This window comes from Podarcis melisellensis, assembly GCF_964234715.1.
Source record: "Podarcis melisellensis genome assembly, chromosome: 13".
NCBI classification, from domain to species: domain Eukaryota; kingdom Metazoa; phylum Chordata; class Lepidosauria; order Squamata; family Lacertidae; genus Podarcis; species Podarcis melisellensis.
In genome coordinates, this window is record NC_138545.1 from 18,099,054 (window position 1) to 18,123,197 (window position 24,144).

Consider the following 24,144-nt stretch of genomic DNA (forward strand, 5'->3'; position numbering starts at 1 on the left):
AATGGTGTCCCACAGTGGCTAAAGAGATGCCTGTGGAAAGCCCACAGACATGGGCACAACCGCACTCTCTCACTCATGCTCCCCAGCAGCCAGGATTCAGAGGCTTGGATACTGGAGGCATCGTGAGGAGGAGCCAATGATGGCCTTATCCTCTGCAAATCTTTCTAACCACCTTTTAAAACAGTCACGCTTAACAATGTACTCTGCGAAGAGAAAGGACAGAACAAAGGAAGTAATGTGGGGCTTTCAGCAAATTAGGAACCCTATTATGTTTTGCTCCATTGCTGGCCTATATGTCCACCCACTAGGTCGACCTTTGATATACAGGCTTTCTCCCATGAGGAAGTGGGGAAAAGTTTTGCCGGTGGAATTTGCCAACTTAAATCTCCCGATTCAACATCTCTTAAGAGACACAGACAAATACATGTATGGTGAACATCATTTCATATACGCACACACACACACACATATCCATTACAGTATTGGATCATTTTAATTGCTTGTCAACCCCCACATAGTGGGGAGAAAAGAATAATAACAAACCGCCCTACCAAAGTTAAGCCCCCACCCGTGAGAAGAAGAAAAAATTCCAGTTACATTCATCAAGTTTATTCCTAGAGAGAGCCAGATTCGGAGGTCATTAGTGCAGGGGTTGGGGGTTAGTCCCATCCCCTTTCACTACACCTCCGGCTGGCTAGAAAGGAGCCATAGAAGGCTGTCGAGAAAGTGGTCCCTTCCTTGCCCTAAATGTCCTTGGTCGCCCTCTGAAGGAGAGGTGGCCAAAGAACCAAACACAACTCCAAAGAAAGATGGCAGATCTCCCTTCCCAGGGTAAACAAAGAGAGGAGGGGAAACAGCTGCCTTCGGTTCTGTTAAGGGTTTAAGAGGATGGGTGGTGGTGTCAAATAGAAGTTAGTGTTTTGTGGGCTGCCTCTTACATTCAACTCCCTGCTACAGTGGTCTCACTGCTTTCACATACACCCCCACCCTGGCTGAGCGGACCGTAGAAAGACGAGGAGCAGCAAGCAAGGCTTAGTGTTCTCTAAGTGGCTTCTTGTGAACCACAGGCAAAAAGGGGCTGCAAGTTTGGGAAGAGAGGGTGGCCTCAAAGGGGTCAGGGGGCTCCCATTTAGCAGGAGAGAAGTGTGTGGTTCAGCAGAAGACACAAAAAGAGTGGAGAGAGAGAGAACAACACTAGAAATTGGGACACGACTCTTGGCCCCACGGCTTGAAGGAAAGTTGGTGTGGAATGTGCATTTCCCCAGTCCGCTCAGTGCCCCACTCATCTCTCCAACCCACACCAGTATCTCTCTCCCCATCACTTCAGACATGTTCCGGAACCATGAGCTGCAAAGGGATGGGAGTCTTCAGTGTTACTGCCCCAGACTGGCAAGCAGGGTAGTGCGGAGGTGTCCCCCGTCTCTGGGACAAGTGGTTGGAAAAGTGGATTAGAAGGGCCTCCCCAAAAAGGAACAAGGTGGAGAGGATGGTGGGTCCTTGTAGGGGAGGAAAGGCTACATCACTTCTCGACCCAAACCACACCAAGGGTCCTGTAGCCAAGCTGCTCCTTCTTGATGGGAGATGCAAAACAGGCTGGCAAAACCAGGCCTATGCAGGTGGGTGAGGAAAGAAGGAGGAGGTCAACATTCAAAAGGTTGCATGGACAGCAGCAGAGAATCATGGGGAGTGGGCAAGACTTGCCACCCAAAGGCTCATTAAAGGAATATATGGTATGTGTGTGCCAAGGCCTAGAAGAGCAGAGGGAGGTTTTAAGCAGCTTGCCATCTGGGTGGCTGGAGGGGGCACTGCAAGTCAGAACGCCCACCCGCTACCCACACAGACAGTACCCCCCAGCCCAAGCCTCAGGGTCCCTCTTTGCAGCAAAGGGGCAGAAGAGAACGAAAGTTACGTCAGATCTGCGAAGTGCTCCCGCATCCTGGGTCAGAACGCTGTGATCTTCACCTGGTTCACGCCGGTGATTAGATTGGCCACCGAGTGGTGAATCTGCCCCTGGATGGGGCCGTACTCCACTCTCTCTCCGTCAATGGTGAGGATGCCCTTGCGAGTGAGGGGCTCGATGCGGAAGGCCCGGACGGGAATGTGGATGAAGTGCGGGCACTCAATGTCAAAGTGAGTGCCCTTCTCCGTGGCCAAGAACAAGCGGATCAGGGCTGCCCGGGAGATGCCCGCCTTGATGTAGAAAAGGTGGATGAGGCCGTCGTTGAAGCAGGCAAAGGGCGCCATGAAGAGGTCGGCTCCCAGGTGAGACTGGTAGATGGCCAGCACAGAGACAAAGTCCTCCTCCACTGTCACCCACGACTTGGGCACCGGCTGGTCCAGAGGCGCCAGGAACTCATCTGGGGGGCCGTGCACCTGCTGGGGAGACAGCGAGACGGCAGGCGCGGTCATGGGCAGCCCGGCCTCCCTGCGGTCAGCCACAAGCTCCTCCGACAGGTTCTCGAAGCTGAAGCTGGAAGAGTGGAAGCTGGAGGAAGAGGGTGGGGAGCTGGGCGAGGGGGTGGGCTCGTCGGCAGGCTCCACCTCCTGGAAGCAGAGGGTGTGGCGTTCCTTGCACAGGCCCAGGTCAGAGACGGTGCGGTGGAGCGGCCCGTGCTGGAAGGGGAGGCTCCCGTTAGCCGCCATGGTGATGCTGCGCAAGATGGGGCGGTGGGCAGTGCCCTCCAGGGCGGGCAGGTAGGAGAGACGCCCCCGGTAAGTGTTCAAGGAGGCCAGACGGACCATCGTCCCCAAGGTGAAGCGAGCTGGGCCGATGTGCCGGAACTTCTCGCTCTCAATGTCCACGTCGGAGATGAAGCCCCAGGCCACGCTCAGGAAGGAGAAGGAACGGGAGCCCGACGCGGTTGTGACTGACACCAGGTCCAAGGGGGTCACCGCCCCGTGGCAAAGCAGGAGGGTGCAGTTTGTGAGCAGCTCCTGGCCCAAGGTCTGCTCAAACCTGCCCGACAGAGTGAGAAATGTGTCAGGGTTGGAGAAGCTCACTCGCCCATGCAATCAAATGGTGAGAGGCTCCCAAGGCGGGGGGGGGGGGGGAGAGAGAAACACTGCCACAATGTGGGGTGCAGAGGCTGCATCTGTCACGGGGCAACAGTAGCACTTACATTTCTGTTTAGCCGACGAACAATAGCCACATGTGCAAAACGAGGAAGAAAGATATAAATAGCTTAGGGCCGTAATACCTCAAGAACCGCCTCTCTCCATATGAACCTACCTGGACCCTGCGAACATCCTCTGAGTTGGAGACACACTTTTTAGACATGCATCATTTTGTGACACTAATTCAGTTTTTCCAGCATACTGGAGGTTAAATTAACCCCTTTCCAGCCCCTGAGGAGGGTGGGGAGGGTTCGCGCAGCTCACCTACACACTGCAGCTGACACACTAGCATATTGCAACACAAAGTTTGGCAAGCTCTGTTATACACCTTTAGATGTCAGGCGAAAACGTTCCTCTTCAATCAGGCCTTTGGCTGATTGACATCTGACGCCGTTTTAAATGTGTTGTGGAAGGGGGGAGGGCGGGTTATTGATTTGTTGTTCTTATTTTTACTATGCATTTGTGGTTTTTATATTGCAACTTTATGCTGTGAACCACCCTGAGATCTACGGATGAAGAGTGGTGTACAGTCGTACCTCGGAAGTCGATCTTGCAGCCACTCGGTAGCCACGGAAGCCCCGTCGGACATTCGGTTTACAAAAGAAAGTTCGAAAACTGGAACACTCACTTCCAGTTTTCAATTGTTCGGGAGTTGGAATGTTCGATTTCCAAGGCGTTCGGGAGCCGAGGTACAACTGTATTAATATAAAGTGTCCCAGACACAAGTGTAGCTTAAATGCTGGACTACACCTGGGTAGACCCAGGTTCGAATCCACATCCATCCGAGAATCTCACTGGCTAACCTTAAACCAGTCCCTCTCCTTCAGCCTCAGCCTCACAGGGTTTGTTTGTTTATTATTAAATTTTTATTAAACTTTGTTTCGAGACTAAAAGGGAAAAAATTGTATCCTGCCTTAAACTCTTGGAGGAACGGTAGGATGAAAGCAGAATAATGACCATGATTATGGTAATTAGTTCTCAGCATTGGCCAAGCTGCTGATGTAACTTGCTCCCTACCCTTGAAAATGCAAAATTACTTGCTCAAAATTACTGCAGCAAGTAGAACAGTCAGCTCTGAAACTGCAATCTGGCCTGGGAGCCCTGCCAATCAGTACCAGGTGAGTGGGAGCCTAATTAGCTAAAGAAGCAGCACTCTGTGCATGTTTGCAGGGATTCTTATATGCATCACCTTTACGTATCCAAAAGTAGAGATCAGGTCCGGCTGAAGATGGAGCCCCAAGTATAGCCTACTCCCCTGCTTCCCAGAAGTGGTGTGGAGCAGAGCCCGTGTGGTGCAGCGGTTAGTGTACTGAACCTGGGAGTCCCGGGTTCAAATCCCCGCTCAGCCATAAAAGCTCACTTGTATGACCTTGGGCCAGTCACTGCCTCTCAGCTTAAGCTGCGAGGGTGAGAACTGTGTGCGCGTGTCACCTTGAGCTCCTTGGAGGAAAAGGTGGGGTAAAAATTGTACTAAATAATACAGTCACTGCTGCGGTTTCTTTGTAGGAAAGCTTTCGTAGTGCAAACACAACCCAAAAGCAGCAATGTGAAGCAACTTTGGTAACAACAAATACAAATTTAAATATATTTTTAAAAAATAAATAAAAACAAGCAAGAAGGTGGACTAAGCACATCTGTTAAGCTTTCCCACTTACCCAGCTCTGAAGTTTATGGCAGCAGCTACTGCATTTCCAGACCCACAAGGGAGAATACCAAGGGGCATTTTTATGGCTTCTTCCCAGTCCGGCCGTTCCATCAAGCCATTAATAACCTGGAAGGAAGGAGGAGATAGGAAAGTATTCATAACCTACAATCCTAATAATGCAGGAAATGGGATGTGTGTTGGGGGGGGGGACCCAAGAACTGCAGTCTGCAAATTCATGTTCCAAGAAACCCAAAATTCTCTCACTGAAGGAACTGGGAGAGCAAAGAAGCTTCTGTAAAGACAGCTGGACCTTTTGCTTTTGATCCATTCCAGCAAAGTGCCTTGTAAAGGGAGGGCTGGGGGGGGGGATTCTAGGCCTGGTTCTCAGGGAAGTAGCAGGTCCTGGGCCCTGGAAAGTCCCTGAAGATAACAAGTTCAAAACCAAAACAGAGGCACCAAAGCCTATCATGCATTTTCTTCACTGCTCTAATTTGCAAATAGCTGAGTCAGGCTTTTTTGATGCAGTGTTCACCCTTGCCCTTGGACCCATGAAGACTAGAAACTCTGGGGGAGAAGAAGAACTACTGTGACTACACCAGGACATTGACACACATGCCTCAAAGCAGTGAAGTGGGTCTTATGTGCCACAGTTCTAAGGGAGCACAAAAGGGCAACTCAGGAAACAAGTAACAGGATTAAACCTAATGAGTAGCCTAAGGGGAAGGTTCCAGGAGGCTGGAAGGCCAGTGCCTTGGCTAGCACTTTGTGAACAATACCTCATATAGCAGCCCATCTCCTGAAATGGATACAATGCCATCCCACTCAGCCAAGTTGATGTTCTGTACCAGCTCCCGGGCATGGTTCTGTCTCTCTGGGCCAGAAAAGGAATAAATAGCATACAGATTAGTAGCAATTCAAAGCCACACTCCCACCCAAAGAAACTGATTCAGTGGCTGACCACCAGGAGACGATTTTGACCTTTTCTGTATGTCTTGTCCTAAGCGGCTGTCTACAAGTGAATGGGAACAGCAAACTGTTTGGGGAAAATTATTATTGCTGTTGCTGAAATTATATTTGCATGCATCCGTGTGTGTGTGTGTGTGTACATGCATGTACATATACATTATACAAATATAAACGCATGGGCATCACAATTCATTGGTGCTGTGATCGAAAGCTTTGAGGCTATACATTTAGAAGATGAATATACATTTAACTTTCTAGCATTTAACGCTAACGATTACTTAGGAGTTAAGAGCTATTTAAGTGCTCAAGAAGCTTTGCATACCTTCTTTCCGTAATCTAGGATTATTACCCCCTTGCCACAGGTTCCTGTGCAGAGGGACTGAGGCTGCTGTTTGCCTAGCAAGTTGGTGGCTGAGGCGACATTTGAACCAGGGACTTATGGCTCACGGGTTCTATGGCTCTTGCCTAGCCGCCGCCACCACCACTACTGCTGCTGTTTTTTGTTTAAACAAAAGTATCTGTTCCCAAATATTGCTGTGTTCCCATTTTCAACTGAGTTTCCCTTAAGTACTTAAGAGCAGCCCAGCTAGTTCAGTAAAAAAGAAAAGAGCCCTACAACAAATGCATGATGATGACAGCAGCCCTCCCTTTCTATAGATCCCCCGGTATCTTATATTCAAAGATAGACTGCCCCTAAACACGCTGGCTCCATTGAGCTAGTATGGCTCAGTCACCAATAAGAACCAGCCTCCTCCAATTTGTCTACCCCCCCCAACTCCACTTTTGAATCCATCTACAGGCTGTGCTTCCTCTCCCCACATCCACAGGAAGCGCTGATGGTCACCAAGCTAGATGGCTTCGAAACAGGATTAGACAAATTCACGCCCACGCTCTGCGTCCACAGTGGGAAGCAACAATACTTCTGAATACCATTTGCCGGAAACCACAGCTCTGAGGGTTCCCCACTAGCATCCGGCTGGCAGCTGTGAGGACAGGATGCTGGGCCAGACGGGTCTCTGTCCTGGTCCAGCTGGCTCTCCTTATGTTCTTACCCCCCACGGCATCCATTCCCCTTGCCCCTTGAAGGCCACCTTCCTTCTGCTGCCACCTCACCTGTCTGGATCAAGTTGAAGCCGATGTCCGCCTCCGTGATCATGGGGAGGATGTGATTCTGGCACCACTGCAGGGCGTTGCCCTTGCCTCCAAAGGGGTTCAGCAGCAGGAGCAGGCGACGGGGACGGGGCAGAAGGCTGCGGCTGATCTCTGGTTTGAAGGGAGAGAAGAGGGTGAACAAATCAGGTGTTGCATTTCCCCTGTTGGAGCTGCATCTGTAAGCTGGTGCAAAACAAGAAGCTGTCTGCACGGTAAAGCTGTGCTGATTATTATTATTATTAAGGCATCAAGGTCCAGCTTCACACATTACTACAGATCTGGGGGAATTCTGACCCTCCTGATAAAGTTGAACTCCACTTCCCATCGGCTCTGACCACTGGCTGCACCGTCTGGGGCCAATAGGGGAGGGGTCCAGTCCCATGGGAGGGGGCTGGCTCCTCAAGGACCACCTCTCTCCATATGAACCTACCTGGCCCTTGCAAACATCCTGTGAGGCCTTCTTCGTTTGCCTCCTCCATGAGAGGTCTGGAGGGGGCCAACAAGAGAATGGGCCTTTTCTGCAGCGGCTCCTCATTTGTGGAATGCTCTCCCCAGATAGGCTCACCTGGTGCTTTCATTATACAACTTTAGGCACTAGATGAAAACGTTTTCCTTCAACCAGGCTTTTGACTGATTGACATCTAAGGCCCTTTTATGTGTGTTGTGGAAGGGGGGGGATTATTGGGTTATTTATATTTTTGTATGTCTTTTGTGTTTTTTATATTGTAGTTTTATGTCGTGAGATCTACAGGTATAGGGCGGTATACAAATTTAACAAATAAAAATAAGTAAATATCTGCATGACACATTTGACAGACACACCACAAAACCGATTTCAGAAGTGCTCGTGACACTGCAAGACATTCACACGGCAAGTGTGCATTCCCATGTGACATGGGTAGCTGGGAGTTCATGCCCTAACAATGTACAGTCATATCTTGGAAGTCAAACGGAATCCATTCTGGAAGTCCATTCGACTTCCAAAATGTTCGGAAACCAAAGCGTGGCTTCTGATTGGCTGCAGGAAGCTCCTGCAGCCAATAGGAAGCCGTGAAAGCCCATCGGACGTTCAGATTCCAAAGAATGTTCGCAAACCGGAACACTCACTTCTGGGTTTGAGGCATTCGGGAACCAAAACGTCCGAGTACCGAGTACCAACGTCGGGATCCAAGGTACAACTATACATCAGAGGCAAATGCCCAAACTGTGGTCGTTGCTAGCTTTCGCCTGTGGAGGCTTGCTGATCCCAGATGCCTGATGTGAATGCCTGGAAAACTAAAGTGGAAATCTGATCAAAGAAATCTAGTCAATAAATTATACCAAGTCTGAACTGATTCCGTCTACCTGGATGAATAAAACAATAGTTCTGAAGATGCTTTCTTTGTTTTGATAGTTGATCTATGTAATTGTCTGAGCAGAAGCAAGCCTTCCTTGGTACAAGAGAAGTGGAAAATGCTTCTCCTGCAATGGCACAGCCTCCACCCATGATTTTTCCATAAGCACTTGTAGTAAAAAATGGTTTTCTGAAGCCAGTGTCGCAGAGGGGTTTAGCGTGCTGGAAAGACCCAGGTTCAAATCCTCACTCGGCCATGAAATTGACCATGTAACCTTGAGCAAGTCATTCCCACTCCATCTCACCTTACTTCACAGGGTTGGTGTGAACATTAAATGGAGGTGGAAGAAGTACGAGGCCCTTGGAGGAAGGGCAGGATGAAAATGTCGTCAAAGTAAGCACATAAAAAAATAACCTTTTCACAAGGCATTCTCCACCCTGCTGAGTCAAACCAGCCATCTTGTGTGTCTAGAGGACCTTAGGTCTGTTCTTTCCCTCTGTTTATTCAAAGTGATGTATTTTTAACTTTATTTTTTATTCAAGTTCTTACAAAGGAATAAAGAATTCTTTAAAAACCATGTTTTTAAAAGGCTGTCTGACCTTGTTTCCAAACCTGCTGCCACTTGAGCCTGATCAACAGATTTATTTATTTTTAATATCTACTAATGTAGAACATTTAATCTGCTAAACAGTGTAGCCCCAGTGAGCACCACAAGAGAAACAAGGGTGTATGCTGACATTCAAACAAATACCATTTCCAGTTTTCATGGGTGGGGCTGAAAGCGTTCATGTATTCTTAGACATTAACCGGCAATCCCAGACACATTTTCTGTTCATCACTGGGATGTACAACATTCACTGTGATACACACCCACACCCTGGAAAGCTCATATTTGCAGTGGCCTCTAGTTTAAAGTCACTTGTTTCTACAGTGACTTCTTATGGTGCTGCAATATGCAGCTGACTCTGCGGAGGGATTTTCAGGAGAGTTAAAGGTGATACTGAGAGCCATCATTTCCTGTGGTTTTCATTCATGTATGTGCTTTTTTCAAAAACCGTGGTCTCACCTTTGCTAGCCTTTACAGGGCATCGAAAACCCAGAAATAATGTTTAACCACAAATAGTGTAATTGAGACAGAAATTAAGGCTGTGTTTGCTCACCATGACTAATGATAGCTGCCATGCCACCTTTAGCTTTCAGGGCGGGGGAAGTATCACTCCTCCTCATGCTTATATAGGTTGCTTGTCTTTTTAAAGCCATTCCTTACAAGAGTATCAACCCTCGCTAACCTGCACACCCAGCGCCTTCCTCTTAGCCGAGCCACACCATTCATTTAAAGCAAAGAAACTGTAGCTCAGCCCTCAGAGAACTAGAATTCCCAGAACCCTTTTAATTAAACTACAGAGTCTGGCTGAGAAGAAGGTAGCAGGCTGGCTTTGGCTCCAGGGCTGCAATGCTGTGGCAGGGGGGAAAACAACCCCGCAAGTCCCAGGATTCTCTAGGAGGAACCATGTGTTTTTAAAAGCATGTTGTAGCTCTATAGTCTCCTCTGGAATCATCTTGAAATGCTGACTGTTCCTGGCATGAGGCTGTGACCTAGAAATGGGAATCCCCACCACTAGACTTCCCGCTAGTTTTCCAAGGGCAAAAACACACGAGATAAAAAAGCACCCAGGCAGACAGGAAGCCTTAATAACGAAGGAAGGAAGCTCTGCAGCCTGAGGCTCCAAAATAACTAATCCATCTTGGAAGGCAGATACTAATTTGGAAATACCCACAGAGCATAACTGGTTATGCCGAGCGGGAGGCCAAACGCTCTCTGGGCTGTACCTAAAATGAAGGTAGCACTTCGCTGTGCTGCCAAGGTCGCGGCCAGTTGCATTCAGTGGCGCAAGGCTTTCATAAGACTTTCAGGTACCTTGAACTCCTTTCATAATTCTGGAGGGAACACCCAACGAGCAGAACTTGTGCCCATTTCAATACAAAGAGGAACAAGATGAACTTTAAAGAGATGTAGAGATAGAGCATTCATCCTCAGGGTATTCCTCTGGGTCAAACTTCAAAATTTTGGGATACTTTGGGGAAGGGAAAGCATTAGGGGTCAAAACAGCAAGAGGCAATTTAAACATTGCAGGGGGTTGGGCTGGTTGACCTCAGGGTCCCCGCCAAGTCTACAATTCTATGATTCTCTACAATTTCCTCCCTGTTGTAATAGTTTTGTTGCTGACAGGGGGAGCAGAGAAGAGAGTTAAATCCTCCCTTGGTGCCTTCTCTGATTCCATTTAATATCCACCCTACCCCACCCAACCAGGAATTTGCATTTTTAAAAACTGTCATCTTACATATAAAGAATATAAGGGACTGGAGCTCCCCCCCTTTTTTTAAAGCCTCTGGGTCCAGGGAGGACCTCTTTAAGAGGTGGGCATAACTCACTCCTGAAGCGAGGCATCGCCCACTTCACTGACCCTTTTCACTAGCCACAATGGGCAGGTAAATCAAGAATATGTAGAATATGTAGAATATGTGGACTGCAGATGAAGGCTTTTGTGCCTGGCCAACCTTTGTGACAAATAAAAACATGTTTAATGGAAAACAATAGTCAGGGATATGGAAAACAAGTCCTACAAGGAAAGGCTGAAGAGCATGTTTAACCTGAAGATAAGAAGGCTAAGGGGACTCATAATAAGACAGAAAAATTTGTTCTCTGAGGGCCCAAAGGTCAGGACTAGCTCTCATGAGGTAAAACAGCATTCCTGAATCTGGCGTCGTTAGACTCCAACTCCCATCAGCCCCATCCAGTGCAGCCTGTGGTAAAGGATTATGGGAGCTGTAGTCCAACAACACCAGAGGCCTATATGCCGCCAAGTGAGACAGGCCACAGGGAGAAAAATGCTTCACAAGAAATGATAGCAGCAACTTTGTTCCCCTTCCTTCTTGTGTTGAGGGCAGAGTATGCATACAGGTATCCAGTTTTATGAGAAAACAGTGGGAAAGGCACGTGCAGGAGATACCCATGGGAATGTTTTGCCCCGAGAATGAATGCAATCTGCGAGGAGCCTTTGCTGATGAAGAGGCAAACAGGAACTTGGCTCCGTCCTCAGTGGCTCCCACGGGGTTCTGGGGAATGAAACGAAAAGCCGCCTGCACTGCAATCTGGGACACGGATGAAAGAGCGCATAATTTGCATGGCACATGAGGGAGATCAGGACTGCTTAGCGTAATGAGAGCCGAGGTTGCACAGATAGATGTGCCATCTCCGAGTGCCTTCTGGCGGTTCCCTCACTGCAAGAAGTGAAGTTGTAGGGAACGAGGTAGAGGGCCTTCTTGGTAGTGGCGCCCTCCTGGTGGAGCGCCCTCCCATCAGATGTCAAGGAGATAAACAACTACTACACATCTTCCTGTATTGGGAAGTTTTTTAACGTGCGGTGCTTTGCTGTGTTTTTATTACATTGTAAGCCGCCCAGGAGTGGCTGGGGCAACCTAGTCAGATGGGCAGGCTATAAGTAATATATTATTATTAATGCATTATTATTATTATTATTAAGGCCAGGAAAGTTACCATCTCTACAATCCAGGCTGAGGAAGGATGGAGAGTTCGGCCACCCCTGCCACTACATTACCATGCTTGGTGAAGGGACTGTTCTCCTTTAAGGACAGACTCGCTTTCTACACTGGGCACAGAGGAGTGCTCTGGCTATCCTTTGCCGGCCCACCTGCTGCGCCACCAGGGCAGGGCTTAGGGGTTCAAGACCCAGGGGGCATCGCTCCATTGGGTGGGCAGTAGCGCACGCACACACAAACCTGCTAAAGGAAGCAAGGCTGTGCCACCATGTTCTGAAGGGAGTGAAGGACTCCACAAGGCCATCTACAGCCTCTGTTCAGTCCAGAGACAAAAATTAGCTGTACACTTCTGCATGAACGGAATTGGAGTCTGCTGAATCAGGCCAATGGCCCATCTTGTCCAACATCCTGCTCTCACCGCAGCTGAGCCTGTAAGGTGGACATGAGAGCAACAGCAACTCGTGCCATTTGTGATTCCCAGTGCCTGGTATTGAGAGGAATGGTGCCTCTGACAGTGGAGGTAAAAAATGAAACCACTCTGGCTAACAGGCACTGATAGGCCAAAATATAAGGTGACTGGTGGTTGTTGCTGTTTTTCTGCAAAGCTGCCATTTATTCTGGGGGAGCCGTGGGGGAAGAAAAATTAAAAGTGCCACAGTTTGGGGTGGGGAAAACAGCTTTAAGTTTGTAATTTCACACAACCTAATCTGTCAGGGCTTCCTTGCAAGAGACTCTGAGTAAAGGATGGGGAGACATTAGGCAAAATCGGCAATGGGGCACTGACATCCAGTGTGGCACAGAGGTTAGAGTGCCAGACTAGGATCTGGGAGACCAGAGTTCAAATCCCTGTTGTTATTTAGTCGTTTAGTCGTGTCCGACTCTTCGTGACCCCATGGACCAGAGCACGCCAGGCACTCCTGTCTTCCACTGCCTCTCGCAGTTTGGTCAAACTCATGCTGGTAGCTCTGAGAACACTGTCCAACCATCTCGTCCTCTGTCGTCCCCTTCTCCTTGTGCCCTCCATCTTTCCCAACATCAGAGTCTTCCAGGGAGTCTTCTCTTCTCATGAAGTGGCCAAAGTATTGGAGCCTCAGCTCACTGTCCTTCCAGTGAGCTGATTTCCTTCAAAATGGAGAGGTTGGATCTTCTTGCAGTCCATGGGACTCTCAAGAGTCTCCTCCAGCACCATAATTCAAAAGCATCAATTCTTCGGCGATCAGCCTTCTTTATGGTCCAGCTCTCACTCCCATACATCACTACTGGGAAAACCATAGCTTTAACTATACGGACCTTTGTTGGCAAGGTGATGCCTCTGCTTTTCAAATCCCTACTCAGCCACAAAGCTTCCAGGGTGAACTCTGGGCCAGTCACCGTATTTCAGCCTAAACCTACCTCACAGGTTTGTTGTGAGGATAAAATGGAGGGGAGAACCACACCCCCCCACTGGGAGCTTCTTGGTTTATTACACATAATAACAAACAGAATTGCTTCCTGCAGTGTCTTTGTAAGGAAGCTTACTCAGCACAAACACAGCCCCAAAACATTGGTGAGAAACTACTTATTCATTTCCCTGGCTCCCTAATACGTCTTGTCCTAATACGTCTAAGGAGGCCCTTGGCTGTGTGTGTTGTCACTTTCACCACCGCAACTTGTCTGCTGCAAGCCTACTGGCTGGCAGAGGTGCTTACCCAAAGAAGCCCGAAACAAACTATATCAAGTGCTCTGAGCCATTGCTGGAAAGTTAGCATGGGTGCCCTTCCCAGTGCAGGGATCAGCAATTGTGGGGGGGGGGGAGGGGGTTGGAGCCAGGTAGCTGCAGGAGAATGCCAGGTGCTGACATCAGGGCCTGGGGCTTGTCTTTATCCCTGGACTATGGAAGCCTGCAGGAAGGATCAGCGCCTTTTCTTAAAATCACTTAAGTGCCCCCCCAAAATCAGCTTCTGAGAGGTTTGCAATGTAGAAAAACCAGCTAGGTAAAGAGTAACCTAAAGAAAACAATCCCAATCAAACACTGAAGTATAAACACTCAGAATTAAAGTATGCAAAACCATCATTAGCAACCCATGATTAAAATATACAATAAAACAAGTCCTTTCAAACATTACAGTAACAAAGAGAGGAGACTATGTGTGCTTAGCCAGGGCACGGCTATAATTGGTGGAGGGGGAGGCATTGCTGTACAACCATGATCTGTACAACAGGCAAGAGGGAACTGCTGCTCCATCTGCTCACTCTTAGGATCTGGCCATTGGCCGTGTTTGCTGGGGCTGATGGGAGTTGTAGTTCAGCAACATCCAGAGGGCCAAAGGTTCCCTCCACCGGCTATGGGTAGTTGCTCGGAGCAGAGAAAGCAAGAGCTGCTGCATAAACAGAGCACCCCAGGGACCCACAAGGGTGGGGGGCTCTTGGCAGCTACCTAGCAATGCCCACCCCTGATGCCGGTCCCGATTCCCAGAGGAGGGGAACAACAACAACATGCAGCCAGAAAATACAAATAGGATCTACAGAGTAATAACGCAAGAGACGTCCTCCAGCATTCCTGGAAATATTGCCAGTGGGAATTACGTAAGGACTGTGTTGTGCCCATGGGCCAACCTTGTGCCCATGAACAACAGAGAGAGTGAAAGCACTCACAATGATGGTGAAATAGTCCCAGGAGTTTCAACACACAGGACGATAATGATCCCCGAGTCCATGTGGATCAAGGCAACCCTTCAGGCAGGTTTCATGCCATTCTCAACCCACTGTTTTGGAACACACCATACACAGAAAAGGAATGTGGCTCCCTAAGCCAAGCATAGGCAAACTCGGCCCTCCAGATGTTTTGGGACTACAATTCCCATCATCCCTGACCACTCGTTCTGCTAGTTAGGGATTATGGGAGTTGTAGGCCAAAACACCTGGAGGGCCAAGTTTGCCTATGCCTGCCCTGAGCAAGCTATTGCCCACCCCTGTCCTATAGGCCTCAGCTGGCGTAATTCAAGGGTATGATTGCACCCTTAAGTGCTTCATAAGTAACAATTTGCATCCTGCCTCTCTTGCAAAATTATCAGAGCAGCCTACACTCCCACAAGCCCCAGAGAACACAGTCCAGGGACAGGGATGGTGAGAGCTGTTGTTCTGCAACATCTGGTGAGCCAAAGGTCCCCCACACAGCCGTGCATGTAGAAGAGGCCTGTCCAACAGGTCGATCTCCTGATCCTGAATGATCTATTCCCCCCCCCCAAAAAAGCTCAACTTTGGCTTTCCAAAGTTGATCACTGCCAAAAAAAATTATAGTGGGAGTAGATCGCAGTCTCTTGGGAGCTGGATATGCCTGATGTAGAAGTTCCCAATCATACCAACTAATTCTGCCAGGCCCCTTCAAGTGAGCTGTGAAGTTGTTTTGGCAAAGCCAAGGCCAATCTTCAGCTCATGGCAGACACTGGACAGGGAGAGCCAAAACACTGACCAGACCCAACATAAGTCCTGTTTCTAAAAGTTGGCAGGTGCCCCTGCAGAACTTGTTAAGATGGTTTTGGTGTTTCTCCAGGAAGTGTTTAGCTTTTTCCTATTTGCTTTTGGCACACTTGTGGAAAAAAGACAGACAGACACCTCTCACTCTCACAGTAATAAAGAAAGATATGCAGCCTGGATTCCATCACATCCTTTGATAAAACCACCCCACACAAGTCACGTAAATGTTAATTTGTTCCCAACCAGGTGCAATTCTGAACAGTGATAAGACATCAGAATCCACGCTGGAACATCCTGGCCTCCCACAATTCATAGTCTTTCTCACAGTTTATTTACTATCACAATCACATCTTGCTACCACAATCACATCTTCCCTTCTAGATCTCTTGCTCAGTCCCATTCATTCCCAGGCCACCTATCCACATTGCTGCCTGACGTTCCTCTCTGGTCTGTTGAGGCCAGCCACTTCTCAGCCTCCATTAACCTAGCAGCACTCATGGGTGCTACCAATGAGTCTTCCAGATATGGTTGGACTACAGCTCCCATCAGACAGAATGGCCAGTGGTCAAGGATGACGGCAGTTGCAGTTCAACAACACCTGCACGGGAACTGTGCATATTATTGCCATGTTAAGTGGGATGAAAGGCAACCATTTTGTTACTCTTTAAAAATCAACTTAATCTTTAGATTTAAAGACTTTTAATACCTCTAATCATCATGAGGGCATCATGAAGCCTGTTCCACACACAAACAAAAGCAGAAATCCCTTAAGAATGCAAGCTTGCATCTTAGTAACGCTTTTCAGCACAAGAGGCCACACAAAGAGGGATATATATATATATATATATACACACAGCAACAAGGAACTGGAAAAGAGATGCTGTCTTAAATAAGTCCAAAGTGCTTTGAACTTGGCTTTCACACACACTGAGTTTCCAAGCACCAGGTTAGGCCTAGAGGCTCTATTCAATGGCAGGGGCAATGAAGATATGTCCTTCTCCACTTGGGTGTTTAGAGTCCCCTCCTACTAAAATATCAACTTCAGGGGATCAAGCCACTAAATATTTTATTTCCATTCTGGTTCAGCTGCAGCCGAGGTGGTTCCAGCTTCAGGCCAATCAATGCTCAGTAACCAGTTTTGCACACATAAAGAACTGGCTTCGTTCCGGTTCACGTGAGAAATATTAAAATAGAAAGGTGCAATTGTTATAATCACAGTGCGGTGAAGAAAACTAATACAGTATTTTAAGTGTTGCAATTAAGTGTCAGCAGCAGAAAGTACTACGCAAGCGAGCAAGAAAAACAATGGAGTACTTAGAACTTGTGTACTCTTTAATTTAAAATGACACAGAGACTTTCATAATAGGTAAAGGGGGGGAGCACAGGTTGCCCATCTAGGTATACAACTGGAAGTATCTTCTTTGACTCTGAGGCAGTAATGCTTCTGAACACCAGTTGCTGGAAACCATGGAGGCAGGGGGAGTGTGCTTGTGCTACTTGTGGGTTTCTCACACGCCATTTTGAGAACAGTGCACTTGACTAGACAGACCATTGGCCTGACCCAACAGGGCTCTTCTTATGCTCTTATCACTTCGGAAACATATTTTTCATGCTATCATGCAATTTCCTTGGAAATGGTGTTGTGGCTTTCCCCACTATGGTTTCCAGCTGACACTTTGCCTGCTGTCCCACAGAAATCTCTTATGGCAAACTGTTTAGAGAACGCAGTAATTTTTCAGTTGCCCCTTTTGCAGAGCAGCTCCCAGCTTCTGAATTGGTCCCCACAGCCATTGCTAGCGATGTAAAGGAAAGGATTCTGCAGTTCAAAGCTATGCCAGACTGAACGCCATTTTGTAGGGCTGTTCGCAGCGGGTTTAAAATCGCAGAATTGTGGACTCAGAAGGAAGGAACCCCAAGGCTCATCTAGTCTAGCTGCCTTCCGTGCAGGAATCAAGAGTGAAATGATCCCCAGCAGCTGACTATCCAACCTGTCAAAAAGCCTTCAATGAAGGAGATCCCGCCACCTTCTGAGGTAGTCCATTCTACTGTCAAACTGCTCCTACAGTTCTTCCCAATGTTTGTCTGGAATCTCCTTTCTTGTCATTTGAATCTGCTGGTTTGTGTCCTCCCTCCGAAGTCACAGAAAAACAAACTATGGATCCATCTTCCATGAAACGAACAGCCCTTCGTATACTTGAAGATGACTGACATATTTACTTCTCAGTCTTCTCTTCTCCAGGCTAAACATACCCAAGTCTCTCAACCGTTCCTCACACTAACTGTAACCCTTCCGGCACCGACATTATTGTTTGATTTCCTAGGTGCTTGGCTATACAATCAACAGGTCAAGAAACCTAGTATTCTTTTTTTTTTTTAACAGTGCCATCAACAACAGCAACCAGGAGTGTGTGTGGAGGACAGTCAACAGCCTTGAAGTGGTGAGCCTCTTTTCAATGTCTTCCAGACTTCATTGTGTATCCACCTTCTTCAGCCTACCCAGCTTCTCTCAAACAGATGAACTACGCTTACTTGAGAACTCTTCTCCTGGAACTTCTGTGGCAAACTTCACCTCTTTTCAACCAAATCTGGCCAACTGTCCGCAATGGCAGAGCATAGGCCTTAGCAGCACCCAGGACCAAAGTGTTTGGTTACTCAGGAGGGAACGCTGCCCTTTAATATCCCTCATTGCAAGCGTTATTGGAACAAGTAGTCCACCAACAAGAAGTTGTATACCTAAATTACCAAGAACAGTGCCATATGAAGTCTGGTTGCACAATCCAACATTGTGCATTGGAGCCTGTTTGATCAATTTCACCCCCAGTAGTATTGTTTATATAGGCTGAAGGTCCAGGTGTGCTGCACCTGACAGGAACAGATTGCCAACTCTGTTGGCAATACCCACCCTCCCACACACACATTTAATCCTGTTTATAAATCTCCAATCTTCTATTATGATGCCTTTCATAACAGAAGGTCTAACCAACACACAAAGAGGGTGCATGGCGACATGGGGGAGGAGCTCTGCAGTGGGCAGCAATGGTGCCCTCCCCCTTTCTCTTCCTCCAACAGATACTCTGCAAATGCTTAGGTTGGTCCCCACTCCCCTGTCAAGGTTTGAGTTCACACCTGCTTGAATGGACTCCATAAGGTCCTTATTCCATTTCCCATTTTCCTATGCCCCCAGTCTGAGGTTAATCTGGGGCTTTGTCTTACACTAGCAGCCTTGCGTCTGCCATTGCTCAGGAATTCTAAGAAACCAAAAAAATAATAAAGTAAACTACCAGCGAAGTTTTAAAATAGGTGGTTAAAAACAGTGGTTTTCAAAGGTTCCATCCCCCATCTTGCTTCAAAATGGCAACCCATTATATTCATACATAAGATAAAAACCTGCTCCTTGACCTCAGGAATCATCATGCCAAAGTTGGTTACAATATCTTAAATGAAATCCAAATGCTTTCCAAAATACATAGTAGATTCCCATGCCTGTTCTCAATGTATATGTAAAGTCCATGTAAACCCAAACGCACTGCAAGAGGAGGAATGCTGCCCTGGAGATAGGCAAATATTATGCTGTTAATCCCTTTTAATAGATTTGGCAACGCAAATGAAACCAAGCAAGTATTCACATTGAAGACAAGGCCACAAACACACAAGCATACGAGAGTTGCCAAACCTGCAGTGTAAGTAAAGGAGGCACAGCTCTGACAAATGGCTAAGATCTGTAAAGTTTTGACAAGTTGAGGAGAAAAGCAATGTTTCAGCCACTCCCTTGGCCCCACTTGCTTTTCTTTCCTAACTTCCAGGCAGGGTTAGAAACTCAGACATATAAGCTAGGCACCAAATGGCTCCTTCAACCAAGGTTACAGAAGCCAAAATGGAATGTCTAGTTGTCATTTGGGGGCAAGATGGTGCTAAAGTCTTATTTTTCAAATGATGGACTGACTGTGATTGATTATCAGTTAAATATCTGGCTAGTTCAGATGACAACCTTGAGCTAGGCTAAAAGCTTCGAGAAATTAAAAGAAGAAAAGTCACTTTGTCCAGGGGTAGCCCACATATATATTGGTCTATTCTGACCTCTTTTTCTTAATGGTCCATTCATAACATAAGGAGATTCTTCACAACTGTGAGCAGGACAGTGGGTTGGGGCAGGTGAAGACAAGTAACAACAATTAACTATAATGTCATTTATTGCTCCTGCTCAGGCTGCACAGAAAAAGCATTTCAGTTCCTGAAATTTATGCTGACTGTGCAGATAAAATATAACTGATGTGGTATTAGTTTGTGAAAACAGTCAAGATCCCCAAGCATGCACCTCCAGATAGTGGAGATGTTGGGCTCTATCCTGGCACCCAGGCGTAGTCACTTGGTCTCAAGTGGCTGCTAGCCAAGGGCAAAATGCCCCTGGCTAATTCCGAACACTGATTCCAGGCCCACCTACCCCCACTGCAGCATTTTGTCGTCGTCCCCATTGCAAATGGAGGGCAAGCCTTCAACGCTTAGGGACATGGCCAAGGTGGGACTGCATTTACCACCTCACAGTGTCCAGAGTGAAAAATAGGTCTGGGAGCCTCTCAAGGATGTCCCAGGTGACCACCTGCCGACTCAAACTCCCACCAAACTCAAGGGAAACTACTAAGATCTGAGATCTACACAGTCCTGCCCTGGGTTCTGTTTATGGGCCACATTAAAGCAGAGGTGCTGAACTTCTTCTTTTTTTCAGGCAGAAGAGCCCAGATGGGAAGAGCCCATTTGGAACCAGCACGTCAGTGGTTGGTGCAGCCAGAAAATGAGTGTGGCAACACATGCATACACACATACATACACCCACCCAGCACATAGCAGAATGGTGGTAACTGGTGTTTATCCATCTAGATGGCTGGAAGGTATGACTTGTCCTGCATTCACTTCATGCATTTTACCTAAACATCGGAATATGACCAGTTGAAGGAAATGTTAGCAAAATGCATTTTCGCGTCCTTAATCGGGGAAGTGAAAGCAAACACCAAGGATTTCGAGTACAGAAGATTCCAGAGCTCTATTTCTAACAGCACAGGGCTGGGCTCCCGACACTCCAGCCAGCCTTGGTCAAAGGTCAGGGATAATGGGAGCTGAGGAGTTCAGCAATATAGAAAGAAGCAGATATGTCCCATCCCTGCCTCACAGGAAAAGCCAGTCCCACAACCAGCCCGCCACTATCTCAGGTGTATGCAGACATAGCCTGTGTAAGTGAAGTCCTATACACTACCCAGAAATAAGCACATTTTAAGTTCAAAGGGACTTATCTCCCAGGTAAGCATGAACGGAACTGCAGTCTTTATTTTTATTTTTTAAAGGAGTCATGGGAGATTTTTCTCCACATGGTTCCCATCCACTTTTACATCATAAGTATGTGTAAATCAAATGCTGGTTCAGTTATCAGTCTTGTCTTCCTCTTCAGGTAGAAAGATTTGGCCCGGGTGTGTGTGTGTTGGTGATAAATGATAATTTGACAGCACCACTTTTATTGTTTTAAAAGCTCATTCTATCATCTCATTATTCGTTGTTGGCTTTTTAAAAGGCTCCACCCACTTTAGAAGTTACACTGGTGTAGACGAGGTTGATGGCAGGCGAGTTTGTGACATCACAGACATTGGGCAATCTGCGCTGTGCACTGCCAGCTTCTGCTGCAAACGTACAGGCCTTATTCTGCCCATGAGCTTACCCCTTAAATGTTGTTCGACTCCCAACTCCCATCATCCTCAGCCAGTATGGCCAATGGTCAGCGAGAGTGGGAGCAGTAGCCCAGGAACATTGGAGGGCACCATGTTGGCTACCCCTGCTCTGAGACAGAGGGAAAAAGAGGGGGAACTTCATTTGAACAGAACGCAGCAAGAGCACTTTCAGAGCATCTCCGCCTTTCAACTAATGTTATGAACTGCCTACACACCCCATTCTATAAAGCCAAAAACTACAGTGGTGCCAGAGGCAAGCATCTTACGAAACTCTGAGTATTACAATTATTCTCATGTTATGTACAAGTTTAGTACAATAATCCTCTGCCCTGCAAGATAAGCTGGGTCATTTAGTAAGTATCTCATTTAATAAGTTAATAAAATACTGCAGAAGCTAAGGGTTCCAAGAATCATAGGGAGTGTCTGGCAGCATTACTGATTTAGAAGGATGGAGTCCAGGATATCTCCACCTAGGCCAGCCTTTGCTAGCCAGGAATCCTCCAGATCTTTCAGACCACAAACCTCACCAGCCACAATCAGTCCAACAGCTCTCTAAGTCAAGAGAGAGATTGTGGGGATAGACAAAACATTATAAAACTAAGGGATTTTGGTATCTAGGTCTCCTGAGTTCTTGAAGACATTATTAGGAGCAGAGACACAGTAATAAATCTATTTGATTTTGTGGAGGAGAGTGTTAGACAAACTCTACATATTCGGCAAAATCATGCGGCAGGGGCTTTTGAAAAAACACTTCCCTATTTTGGAGGGGGTGGGGAGGTGCATATCAGGGGAAGGACTAGCATTGAACACCTCCCTGATGGGTCAATTTTCTACAAGCAAGAAGGATTTTATAGGTGAAGCATTACAAAAAATTGGTGATAACCCACCTACAATCTGAAGCATCAGAGTCCAGGAAAGGCTACCACTTGTAAGTAGCGAGGACTCATAGTTTCTCTAGGCAAGAAGCAACACTCAAAGGATTGTGCAGGGCATCCCTTACCTGTTTCACTCGAGATGGGGATCCCCAAGACCAGGCACTTGATGGCAGCTGCCCACCTCTCAGCCACTTTTAGGTTATCTTCGTAGCACTCCTCGCTGTCCACCTGAAAGGTCCTCGCAGTCCGCTGCCGCACCCGCCCAGAGCTCACCGCCACCTTTCTCTTCTTCAGCGGGTAAGCATAGACACTGAAGAAAGCTGACTGGTTCGCAATTGTGTGGCTGCGCATCGTGTGGCAACCCACCACATCAATCAGCTGCAACACCGTCCGGTGATCTGTATCTGGCTTGGGCACCAGACGCTGGATATGCAACTCTGTCCGTGTGAGGCTGAGGGCATAGCGGGTCCCCTTCGGAGGGTGGGCACCAAATTCTCCATGTAGGAGAGTCTCAGAGCCTTCCCCACATGCCCCCAAAAACATGCTCATCTCGCTACGGAGCCCCAGCTTTGCAGTTTTGCTTTTCACCTTTTGCTAAGCCTGTCAACAGCTGGTTGCAACTCACTGCAACCAAACCCTTTCCCTTTAACCTCTCCCCCAGAAGCAGCAGATTTAAAGAAGAGGATTTGAAAATCTTTTCATTTCCTTAGTAGATTAAGTGGCTCATGCAGCCCTTTAAACCAAGAAACTTCCTCCACAGCTCAAGCTGCCAAACCGTTTCCCAGGGTTTTCTCTTTCTTCATTGAGCAAGATCCTGTGTGTCAGTAAACAAACAAACAAAAAGTTTTAAAGGGGGGAAGTGTATACACACACACTTTTCTCCTCTTGCTTCTTCACAAAAAGAATGCTATGAAGCAGGGCCACATCAAAAGCCTACAGGACCAAAAACCAACCTGTCTGAGCTACTACAGATTTAGGACAAGAAAGAAAAAAAAGGAAGCCCTGCTATCTGCGTAAAGACCAGGGGAGAGAAATGAGATAAAAGCTAACAAAGGTTTTTTTTTAAATGTTTGCATTCCCTAGCAAATAGGTACTTTTCAGGTGTTTTCAAATAATATGATTTTCACCTTCAGGCAAGGAGCTGAAGAATGTAGTCCGGAAGGTGTCCCAGCTATGAGACTCTCATGAATCCAAATGAGTCACTGAGGATATGCAGCTCTCACTGGGAAGAGATCCCAAGTCTAACAAATTAACAAAGGATGCCAGAGAAGTTTTAGCTGTTCAGGTGATGGTGCTGAGGAGGAAAATGAAGGAAACAAAAGAAATGTGGAAATACTATTTGGAAAAGGCTGCCTTTAGGACTTGAGCTAGAGGCCAGGTTTGGAGGCGGTCAGTTTTTTAAAAGAACGACTTGCCTAGCATTTCATACCAGCATACTTAGGCAGCTCAGCTTTTAAAAGAGCTTAAGCTATGATCCAGATTGTATATCGCCTTCACCACCTAACACCACTGTTTTAAACGAGTGGAGGGCAAGAGAAGACAAATCATTTCACCACCACAAGCTTATAAATGAAATCGAAAGGACGGGAAAGAAAGGCTTTTTTTTCTAAAGTGCTATAAAAACGTAGTGCAAATGCAGCGGGACTATGAAGTATCCCTACCACCACACACCAAAAAAGGAGGCGCCCAACTCACCCCCACCTGGCGCCTTTGTCCAAAGCATACAAGACTACACTGAGGAGAATCAGTGCCTGCTTGGAGTCGGTGGAGCAGAGTCTTGGAAGAGCGAGCGGCGGGGATGGGGGGCAATAAAGGAAAACCAGCAGCTCCGTGCACTTTCGAGCGCCTCCCTCCGACACCTGACAGGCGACGGTCCCCGGACCCGCTCAGCAGTTCCTTTTCCCTGCCATCCTCTTCCTGTTCGCTCTCCTCTTCGCCCGCCCGTCACCCCCCTCTCTCTCTCTCTCTCTCTCTCTCTCTCTCTCTCTCTCTCTCTCTCTCTCTCTCTCTCTCTCTCTCTCTCTCTCTCTCTCTCTCTCTCTCGCTCCCTCCCTCCTGCCTCTCCCAGCTCCACGCTCCTTCTCGTGCTCAACTAGGAAGTGCTCTGTTTTCTACCTAGAGGGAGGGATGAGTCGGGTGGAAAGGGGGCGGGGAGAGTTCGCCCTTAGCCTATGAGAGAGAGGCAAGGCCTTTCGCCGGCCCATTCAGGAATGCCGCCCCTGCCCGCCGGCGAGTCAGATGCGGCGGCATTGGTGGCAATGGGTGGAGGCTGCCATATTTCTTCAGGGCAAAGGTGTGGAGAGGCAGCGGAGGGGGCCATCTTCACT

The 24,144-nt window shown here is 47.6% G+C and overlaps 1 protein-coding gene across 4 annotated transcripts; it reads right to left on the reverse strand.

Moving 5' to 3' along the window:
- Positions 1–474: 474 nt before the first annotated feature.
- SPHK2 (sphingosine kinase 2) lies at positions 475–23,799 on the reverse strand. 4 transcript variants are annotated; one of them, XM_081886133.1, is made up of 6 exons: positions 23,513–23,799; positions 21,943–22,631; positions 6,839–6,988; positions 5,536–5,630; positions 4,770–4,885; positions 475–2,956 (listed from the first exon to the last, which is right to left on the reverse strand). In XM_081886133.1, exons 2-6 carry the CDS (start codon positions 22,364–22,366, stop codon positions 1,942–1,944), a joined length of 1,800 nt encoding a protein of 599 aa, XP_081742259.1. In that variant the 5' UTR covers positions 22,367–22,631; positions 23,513–23,799; the 3' UTR covers positions 475–1,941. The 4 variants fall into 4 exon arrangements, with proteins under 4 accessions (XP_081742259.1, XP_081742261.1, XP_081742260.1 ...); XM_081886135.1 differs by having other exon boundaries at positions 21,943–23,094; XM_081886134.1 differs by having other exon boundaries at positions 21,943–23,111.
- Positions 23,800–24,144: the final 345 nt, after the last annotated feature.